Here is a 10805-nt window from a genome sequence, read left to right as displayed (position 1 = left end):
GGGAGGAAGCTGCCAAGGAGGAAGGCACGCTGCCCTTGATTCTTCCAGCCTCTTCTGATAAACATACCAGAGCACCATTTCTCAGTCTCAGCAGTTTTAAAATGGGTGGACTTTAACACCCAGAAATCTCCAGCAATCCTGGCAGTTGAAGTCCACCCTTCTTAAAAGTTGCTGAGGTTGAGAAACACTGCTCTGGCATGTTTGTCAGCAGAGGGTGGAAGAAATTTAAAGCAACTTAGTCCCCTGGTGATCTGAGGGCCAAAACCATGACTTGAAACAACTAAGAGGGAGACGGATTATCATGCAAAAAGGAAGCTCTAAACTGGAGTTGGGGAAGAATTAGCCATTTGCAAGGTAAACAGGCTTAGATTCGGAGTCAAAATGGTCAAATGGGGTAACCTATTGCATGACAGACCTGCCTTTGGTGAGAGAAAATGATGCAACTTTTGTACTCTGGTTTCTGTTGGGAGCAAAGTGCTGCATTTTGCAACAGGGCATCACTGGGGACAATTCACAAGTGCCGAAATGTGCGCAAATGTGGCAAGACACATGACTTGGCAAACAGACCGGTGGAGAACAAACGGATGGGTTCACACAAAGCGCCAAAGAAGTTAATTCTGGAAGCAAGCCCAGTCATTGGGTTCGCATACTTCACTGAAGTATAAACATGTGGGTTTGTGCAATGTGCTTAAGCCACAACCAGTAAAACTAAGGTTGGCACAAGCCCAGCTTAGCAGGCTGTGTGAATGCAGCTGCTAGTCCCTGCGGGTTAAAGGAGTTGCATGAAGACTTAGGGTGAGAACCGATGCTGGCTGCTCCCACCTAAAGGGTCTGAAAGATTATGGAGAAAATGAAGGGAGAAGAAATGGACAGGACACACACATACACACCACAGATAATTAGAAGGTATATGGTCATGAGCTTTAATCCATTCCATTTGGTCAACACGCCACACAGAACAAGAGATCCTTACAGTATGCTAAAGTAGCAGGGTTGGGGGGTTGGGCAGGCAATTGTCCATGGGGGTGGGAGAGGAATTAGAGGATATTTCTAGTAAGCAGATTTCCTGGAAAAGTAGAGCATAGGAATGTTGGAAGAAATATCCATCTGGTTCAGTTCCAAGCGAGGAGAAAGACACTGGAAACATGGAGGCTGGTTGAAAAGATGTTTTATTGATGGACAGGACCACATGGGTTTGAGGTCCTGGGCAGCTGACCACCTGGAGTGGAGAGTGAGTGTTGTTTATACCCTCTCTTGGGTCTTGCCCTTGAGCTTCCTGTTCCTGTGGCAAGGACATGTATTCTATTGGTTGCTGTCAGACTCTCATGGGGCTATGCAGAGGTCATAGCTGAAGTTGTCTGAGGTTTGGTTTGGTTGGTTTGGTTTTAGTGGTCTTGTATGCCGCTCACTCCCGAAGGACTCCGGGCGGCTTAGAATAAAAAGGGAAGGGGGATAAATAAGACAATACAAAATTTAAAATACAACAACATTCACAATTAAAGTGGGGCTGGATACTTCAACAGCCCCAGGCCTGCTGGAACAGCCAGAACTTAGTAGCTTTATGGAAGGCCGGGAGGGTAGTAAGGGTCCGGATCTCAATGGGGAGGTCATTCCAGAGGGCCGGAGCTGCAACAGAGAAGGCCCTCCCCCGAGGGGTCGCCAGCCAGCATTGGCTGGCAGATGGAATCCGGAGAAGGCCAAGTCTGTGTGATCGAATCGGTCTTTGGGAGGTAATTGGCAGGAGGTGGTCTCTCAGGTACCCAGGTCCGATGCCAGGTAAGTTTGGTTGAACCTTGCTGGGTGATGCAATGTCCTTAGGGAATTTTGAAATGCAGTGAGTCCTGCTGCTAGATGGGTAGAGGGCTAATCTTATTATGTCCTGAGCGGTCATGTCTTAATCCTATCACCCTGGAGCTGGAGGTCTTTTGTCGTGTAGATAGGCTGCCCCACCCAGTCTTTCTTAATGTGCACCAAAATATCTGCTGGGGACAAGGAGCTGGGTTTCTGTTTCCTTTAAGATTTTTATTTCTCTTTTAGGGGAAATATTTTATCCCACCCTTTTAATATTTCCTAAAATATTTCATTCTTGAAGGAGGGGTGGGTGCTAAGTTATAATGTTTGGAAAGTGAGACACATCTAATGTTATCATCCTGGATGATTGTTAATGAGTAACAGAATTGTGCCATCTGAATTCTGATTTTGTGTGGCAGGTCTGGGCCCTCTTCACAACTGCCCTAACTGCAGCCTGCCGTTTGAAATCAGAACAGAGAGGAGCAGAGGAAATTTGAAAAAAGGCACATTTGCAAAGCTTTTTTTTTTTTTTTTTTTTTTTGCTTTTGCTCCTTTGCTTTTTTGGCAAGTTGACACAGTCTCTAAGGCAAAGTAGTTATAACCAGGAAGGTTATAATCATTGTGGTCAGTGCCTTAATTTTTCTAGGTAATGTCACCATTACGTGCAGAAATCTATGAGCTTGTCCTAAGGCTGCCTCTATAAATCTTGACTGGTTTAGAGGATGACCTCAGAACAAAGTCTTTGAAGAAGGAGAAAAGAATGAAAGGTGCCAAAACCAATGATTGGAAGAAGTAATAAATCAGTGCAAGCAAGGACTGCTTGGTGACAGTTTCCCCCCACCCCACTTCTTTGTATCCAGGAACAAATCAGCAAGCATAACACAAACACACCAGGAAACTTTGGCTGCAAAAATGGGCGCTCTGCAGATTTGGAAGGTGGAATCTGGTCCCCTTTGAGTGTCCACTCATTGAGTGCTTATATAATCATTCTGGGTTGAACAATGGAGTAACTTTTCCTCATCCAAAGTGGTAGCCACATAATTGTGCCCGCTTGATCCTGTGGTGGAAAAGCTATTAGTTTCCTCCTTTTCATCCGGTATTTATTAATCTTCCAGTGCTTGCATATTTCAGTATAAAAAGGACTTTTGTTCATTTGTATAACATCACTGTGAGATTCTTGGGTTTCAGTTTTGTGGTGCGATCTAGAATGAGTTTGAATTGGTGACTCCTGAGGAAGCAGGCAGGATTCTCTGCACTGTTTAAGTTTAGCCACCTGTTTATTGGATCTGGCTCTCTGGTTATTAAAGCAGCCAGGGAGATGCCCTATAATTGGATCCATACTGAGATATCATTCTCATTTAGAGGGGGTGTGGGGTCTTCAGCCAAGGAGGAGGCAGTGGTGCTCCCCCTCCTCAAAAGGCTAGTTTTGGACCCAACATTTTTAGACAATTGCTACCCTTGTTAGGAAGGTGGGTCAGCCTGTCATTGCAGGGAAACCCTGGAAAAAAATGAATTATCCAGATCCAATTCAGTTGAGTCTCAATCCAGGACTTAGAACAGAGACAGCTTTGGTTGCGCTGATTAATGATCTGTGGTGGCACCAGGATGGAGGTCGTATATCCATCCTTTTGCTCCACAATGGCCTTTGATACCATTGGCCCACAGGATACTTCTAGAGTGGGAGTTGAGATTGGGAGCCCTGTTTTATCATTCCTTCCTTCCTTCCTAGCACACTTCTCGATGCAATTCATGATGGTGGTTATTACCTATAAAGCCCCATATGGCATAAGGCCTGATATTTGTAGCACATTTATCTCCCATACTTCTTGCCCAGCTGGTATATGCTGGAAGTGTTATGTTCCAGATTCCTTCAATTAAGCAATGTTGTTTAATAAAACGTCTATCAGGATTCAAGATTCCCTGCTCTCTGGAATGAGTTCCCCCTTAAAATTAATGTTGGTGGCACTTTGTTGACATGTCATAAAGGCCTTGAAGACCCGTTTGTTCTTCTCGGCCTTGGCTTAAATTGGAGCCTCTTATTGGATATTTGTTGTGTATATGTTTCTGCATAGTGACCACAACCCATCTTGTTTTGATCTGAATTTTATTTTTATTGTGAGCCATCTAGAGTTGAAGGCAGGTAGGCCTAAATTGAGTTAAATAGATATAGTACATTTCAACTTTGAGATGTGCACAACTATGTAATTTTCTTGGTACAATATAGTTGCATATATACAATTTTGTTTCCCTTGATATCCCACTTCAATCAACAGCCCAACTGCAGTTCCCTATCCAAATGCTACACCATACCAACCTTGTTCAGCTTTCTAGATCAGCCGTGGTATATTAGTCTGGAGTTTACTGCAGTATTTACCAACCTTGGCAACATGAAGACGGGTGGACTTCAATTCCCAGAATTCTCTCCAAGCTGCCAAAGTTCAGAAATGCTGGTTTACAGAAATGAACCTGGGAGGAAGTGACTCACCTCTGGTAATGTAGCAAGCTTGAATACTCATAGTTTGTGTCATAAGGAAAATAGATTTAAGTAGAATATCCATGTGCTTACAACAAGCAGAAGGTGGTGGACAATCCTTGCAAAATTATGTCCATTGTATCAGAAAGATTTGGAAGGAACTGAATGATTTAATTATAGATGAATTATAGGGCAATCTCACTTTATCCAAGTGACTGAAATAATGATTTAGTTACCGTATCTATTTCTTTCTGCCCCAGAAAATCACCTGGTCACAACTTTCAACTCCTGTGTATTATAACATATTGTGCAAACTCAGAAAAATGGATAATTAAATAACCAGGTTATATAAGTTGCATAAGCACAACCAAGATGTAGAACTGTTGTGGTCTCTGTGCCCACTTTAGGCAAAAATGTTACCCTGCAATCAACAAAACACTTTTGAGTGATAATACAGTTCCATGAATGTTAACTTTACCCAGACAACTTGATTTTAAAGTTTCTACTTTATAGAAAGTGAATATGGTAAGATCCAGGTTTATATTGGCACCCTTGGCATATAAAGATCAGGCACAAGCATCATCCCTATTATAACTCTTTCATGGCAAGACAAGCCCCACCGAAAGAGGCAGAACCCAAATACCCCTAGATTTCACTTGGCAGACCATATATAAGCAATGGAGTTTGATGCTGCTGGCTGGAGTGAAAGGGAGTGGCCATCTCTATTTGCACAGACCACTGCATCTGTTGGCAGCATTTGTGATATATTTGTGCTGCAGGAATCAACAGCCAACCTCAGAAAGCATCTGAGATTAGAGCTGAATGCACTTGTATTTCTGGGACTGTTTTGCTTTCTTGCAGTCTTTCAAAGTATTACCGGTAGTTCCCAAGAAGAACTAAGAAAATTGGATGACCATTCAAAACCCTCTGCTGGTCCATCCTATCAAGAAAAGGGTCGAGTCCCAAACAACTCTATAAGAACTATATAGCCATCCAGAACTCTGGGATGGTCTCCATTTCCCGAGGCAAGGTTTTAAGAGAAATGTTTCCAAGACAACTTCGTATGAAAAAGGCTTTGTTGCAAGCATCTGCTTTTGCATGTAAAATCTCCTATCGTCAAGTCTATGATGTCTTCTGTTTAAATTATTGGAGCGTCTGCTAATAATACAAAGGGGCTAACTGGATCTGCCAAGGACCCATCTAGCTCAGTTTTTAATGCTACCCAGTTACAACCTGACACATAAAAGAAATTCTCATATGCACCGGCAGGAAGAAACCAGTCCTTTTCTCCAGCAGCTAGTCTCCAACCTTGGCAACTTTACGACTTGTGGACTTCAACTCCCAGAATTCCTCAGCCAGGGGGCTGAGGAATTCTGGGAATTGAAGTCCACAGGTCATAAAGTTGCCAAGGTTGGAGACCTCCAATTTAAGGGATGGTTCCCATAATTCACAAGATTACATATAGATGTGATTACCTACAGCCTCCCCCCTCCTATTCCCCCAAATTGCTGAGTTCCCTTTTAAAATTATTTTGGATAGTGAACACCATATTTTGATTAATGAATCACTCTTTTAACATACTTTAGAAAATAACTAATTGCCATTTTCCTAAGTGTATATATCTCTAAAATATCCCCTAATAGCCCCAATTCCCACAATATTTCCTTTAACGTATGATTTTGATTTCCTTTAATAATAAAAAAAATATTTTCCAGCTCAATATCCAATTTAGGTAAGAGGACTGGAATTATATTCACTATTTGCAGCATTTCCATAGATGCATTAGGCTATTATATCAATAGCTTTATTTTTAATTCCTGTTGTAATGATTTCAAGCCTGGAATTTGACTTTTATATTCAAGCCACACATAGGGTGGGTATTTTCTTTCAACTATCGACCCCAACTTGAAAGTTTCTTTCTGTCCAATTGCTGGCAGCCCAAAACTCACATATTTAAAAAATTGGCTTTTTAAAGCCACATGTATAATTTGCATGTTTACATTAAACTGCATGGCCACTTTTGAGGCTATTTCATCCAGAAATCCTTCCTGTATTTCTTACATATGCTTTCTAGCCTCCAACCAAGTATTTTGCACTAGCTCAGCCCTCTGCAGGGTTTGCCATGTCCCCACCTTTTTTGCTTTAATCTGGCAATTTTAGTAAAGCTTTGCAGACCTGAGCTGATAAATGAACGTAGATAACCTTCTCGTTTATTTCTACCATGTCTGCCCAGGCCTGCCTTTGCAGGGAAATAGCTAGTAATTTAAGCCAGCATTCAAAGGCTATAATTCTGTTGCTCAGGATGTAGAAAGCGGCATGGAGGAACAGGCCAAATAGGCTCCAACAAAGGAACTGCATTTTGTGGCATGAGAGGTTCTTCGCCACCTATTCTAGGACAGTGAATAGAGGGCCTGGCTGTAGAGATCAAAGCCATTCAAACTCAAGGACAAAGATCAACACCTGCCAAAGGAAGCAAGAAGCCGTTTCGGAGGATGCAGTCACGGACACCTCTTACACTTACTGCATGCTTTGTCTGCATTTCTGTATGATCACCTTTGAATTCATACAACTCTTCATCCAACCTCTGAAGATTGCTTTTCCACTTGTGGCACATTAAAACAATCCTACATTTACCTTCTGGGCCGAGTCAAGATCAGAATTCACAGGAATTCATTTTGATAGCTGTCAGTCTCTTGAGACTGAGAATCAGAAAATTAAACTTTTTTGAACGGGGAAAGCACTGCATTTCCGGGAACAATCTTGGTGGCTGCTGGCAAATAATTTGGCATCTGATAAAATGACATTTCCTTTGTTACTTCTTTCAAGAGCGGGTCATCAGAATTTCACTTTACTGAAATCGCACGCTCAAGATATCTAAGGTATCAACACAGTAGAATAAAAGGGGAATGTTAATATAAATCGGGGAAATATTTACATAAGGCATCAAGTGACAGGAAGAACCCTTGGTTGTGCTGCCCCCTGCTGGACCTCTTGGATGAAATATGGACTGTAAGGTGTTCTAATTTTGTACCATTTAGAGTCAAAATGCTGTCAATTCTTCCCCAGGCTCAACAGTCTGCTTTATCCTCAGAGTTCAGCCCAACACTGCTTGCTAATAATGTGTTTGAAGCTGGTGCTTGTGGGATCAATGTATCTATTGCTTTACTTGTGGTTCATCTGAAACAAGGACATGCAGTATCCCAGTTTGCTCTCCTTAGAACTGGGGGTTTTTGCTACATGGAGTGCTGTAATGTATGTACATATAATGGCAGTTACATATAAACTAAAGTTTATTCTTCTAGGGCAGCGAGCTCTATAGAGCTACTATGGCCCACTATAGGTTTAGGAGAACCTCCCACATTTAACATATATGCTGGCAATGACATCCCAACGTTGTTGTCAGTCATGAAGTCATGTCCGACCCATTGTGACCCCATGAATAACGTTCCTCCAGGATTTCAGGTTAGATGTCCAAATAACTAAAATGCATTTACCTGAATATTGGAAGCTTCAGTTTTGCCAGCTTTAGAATTCTCCTATCCAGAAATGTACAATAAGTAAAAAAAAAAAAGTTATAGAATAAGACCCTCAACTTTTAAGTCTTCAGGCTAGCAAGGATCTGAACCTTCAAGCAGGCAGAAAAACAAAATTCGGTTTTTGTATTTCCAATTTATTACAAGTACAGCTCTTAGCAGATCCCCCTCCCCCAAACAACTTTTTTTTAAAAAAAAAAATTAGTCCAAAAACGTCCCATTATGTAGAAGTTGGGAAAATAACAAAGTAATAGATGGGGGTGGATCGCATTGATCGATGTTGGCAGCAAAAAGGGGCCTTGGACACCTGATGATGCTCTTGTGGTAGGAATAATTCAAAAGCGTTAATCCAAAAGACAAGGATATAATGCCAGGCTATGATTATTAGGTATCACATACTCCTTGCTCCAGCAAAGAGAAGCCGGAGAGACAGGATTCATTTCAAGAATGAAAACTCCATCTTCTCACAGCCCCACGCAGCTTCCAATACAAAGCTAAAAATAATAATGATAATAATAATGTATGTCTTGAAATGACAGAAAGCCGAACAGAAATCCTCAACTGAACAAAATCTTCGTGAGGTAGCCCAGGCTTCCAAGGGACCCCCTTCCACAGACCCCTGTCTCTGGCTGGGCCATTAGTGTGCAAGGTCAGGCTCTCTCTTTCGGCCTGATCTGGAACCCAGCAATGGAAGGCGGAAATGAGACAGGTTAGAGACAATATGACTATAAAAGGAGACAAGAGCAAGTCTACAGAGTGTACAATCCTGACGGATTTCCTGGGTCAACTCCAACTACTTTCTCTAAGAAAAAAACGAGTGAGTTATAGAGGGGAGGAATATAAAGCAAACACATCCTCATAGAAACTGTACAATACACGTCAAAGTCAAGGCGACTTTATCTTACACGGTGTTTGTTTTTATACAAGATCACTGCTGGACAGGAGAATCTTCCCTTAACTAGAAAAAAGATTTATAAAGTTAGAACCAGTGTCCTTTCCCCCCAAACGCTTGGGTTTTATGACACTGTTTGTTCTTGCGCACCTGGCGCCAGGAAGTGCTGTGAGGAGGAAACAACTCTCCCTGCTGCCCACACCGAGAGGCTGGAGAACGATAAGCACCCCAAAAGCTGGCCTGCATAAAGATGCTGGTGAAAGGTGACTGGCTAAGAAAGGTAAGTGCTTGCCCGTTCTAAAAGGTGGCTTCCTCAGGGGGGAGATGGAGAGAGGGCTTGTGGGGTAGGAGGTTATAAATACACACGTGGCACTGGCAGCTCATTTCTCCCACTTGCCCCTCAGGACCAATAGGAAGGAATTGGGAGGAAGAGGGCAGCTCTCCTTCAGAGAAAACCTGCACCGTCCTCAGCTGTTAAGCGGTTCCATCCACTCATCCCCACGTCCCTCGTGTCTCCTTAATTTGCACAGACTATGTGCACAGTTGAGGAATCAGAAATCCAACTTTTCTGTTGACAGCTGGTTGATTAGTTGCTAACAGCAATTAGAACAAGCCCACGGGAAAGCTGGTGAGAGGAATGGGGTGGGGGAGGACAGTGTGAAGCCGAGCAGCTTTCACCTCTGAACTCCATCAGGGCAGCGGATCCTGCTGAGACCTGCTCCGAGCGTGTCCCATCCGGGGCCCTTCATTTCCTCCTCCTGCGCCGCCTCGTGTACTCCAGGGCCTCAGGATCGCTGTCCCCATCGGCTTCCCCGAATTCCTGACCAGGCGGGACAAAGGATCGCTTGCGTTTCCGGCGCATGTACGTGTGGCCAGGCAGATGTTTGTGTAACATGTCTATCAAACATTGTTCCGTCTTCTCCAGGCAGGTAAGGACATGGCTGCCGTTCTGGTTGTATTGCTCGGCATTGGCAAAGACCTGCTTCATATCAGAGAGAAAATCCTGCACAGACCGGTAGCTGCCACAGGAGCACTTGCTCTGCATTGTCTGGAAGTCCATGGGGTTGCTGATCACTTCAAAATAATCTTCTGCCTCTTCTGTGGTTACTGGCTCCCTGACAAGATAATGCCAAAGGTTAGTTAGGGCATCCTCTATGATAACCAAGTGCTAGGCTTCTGTTTTTAGTTCCTTCCTTGCTTCTGACACTGGCACACATCCCCATCTCATCACACCGACAAGATTTAACACACTATGTACTCAGAAAAAGCTATTATCATCCAGCCAAAATATAATCCCAAACTCTAAGAGAGTTAAAGAATAGGGGGTAGACCATACTGTCTACCTCAGGAGTGTCAAACTCGATTTCAATGGGAGCTGCATCAGGGTTGTGTTTGAACTCGGGGACCTGGGGTGGTAGTTGGGGGCATGGCCAGCTCAACATCACTCTTTGAGGCTCCATTTTCTAATGCGATGGGTTCCTGCAGCCCTCTACCAGTGAAAATGGAGCACCCAGCCTTCCCGGGCCTTTTTTTTCACTGGGCTGTAAGAGGCTGTCATGGCCAAAAATGAAGTTGATGCGGCTTCCCTGACTTCCATTTTCATTGGCAGAAGTACCGGGAGCTGATCCTTCGCTGTTTCCAGGGCAGCCTTATGGGCCGGATTTGGCCCCCGGCCCTTGAGTTTGACACCCCTGGTCTACCTAGTGTAGAGAGTACTACCTAAAAGAGAGTACTCCAATATCTATGTTTAGGATATGAAAAACTTTTCCTTTTACTACTAATTAATTATGTGAAAAAGCACTTTATTTAATCCATTATTCCCACTCAAATTGCATGGATGCAAAGAGGCCCTTCCTGTTTGCCAGAGTACCCACGCAAGTGATTATTCTAAATCAAGTATCAAAGCCAGGATGCTATGATTCAGGGCAGACTGTTTTACATTGGTAATTTTAAGATATGTGGATGCTGGTTGGGGTATTTTAGGAATTAAAGTGTACACATTTTAAAGTCCCCCAAGTGTGAAAAACACAGGATTCACTTTCTTGAGTTGGAGGGAGGCTGTTAAGAATGATCCATGTTTCTTTCAACTGCCCACTAGCACAAAATAGGCAGAAGA

At 43.2% G+C, this 10805-nt stretch overlaps 1 protein-coding gene and 1 long non-coding RNA gene across 2 annotated transcripts in view; both read right to left on the bottom strand.

Moving 5' to 3' along the window:
- Nucleotides 1-824: 824 nt before the first annotated feature.
- On the bottom strand, nucleotides 825-7802 carry LOC148044885 (uncharacterized). Its single transcript, XR_015696883.1, has 3 exons — nucleotides 7759-7802; nucleotides 6899-7138; nucleotides 825-1429 (listed from the first exon to the last, which is right to left on the bottom strand). It is a non-coding gene; the product is annotated as an uncharacterized LOC148044885 (long non-coding RNA).
- A 111-nt stretch (nucleotides 7803-7913) lies between these two features.
- BAZ1B (bromodomain adjacent to zinc finger domain 1B) overlaps nucleotides 7914-10805 on the bottom strand; it is a 33990-nt gene continuing 31098 nt past the window's right edge. Inside the window, exon 19 of the mRNA XM_014057910.2 lies at nucleotides 7914-9804. Coding sequence (XP_013913385.2) covers nucleotides 9435-9804 — 370 coding nt within the window. The 3' untranslated portion in view covers nucleotides 7914-9434. The remainder of the gene's footprint in view (nucleotides 9805-10805) is intronic.

Source organism: Thamnophis sirtalis, unplaced genomic scaffold (assembly GCF_051295495.1).
Source record: "Thamnophis sirtalis isolate CommonGarterSnake01/CBP01778 unplaced genomic scaffold, rThaSir2_p1.2 scaffold_6, whole genome shotgun sequence".
Lineage (NCBI taxonomy): Eukaryota > Metazoa > Chordata > Lepidosauria > Squamata > Natricidae > Thamnophis > Thamnophis sirtalis.
The sequence above is the reverse complement of the archived record's forward strand: the minus strand, read 5'-3'. Positions and strand labels throughout refer to the sequence as shown.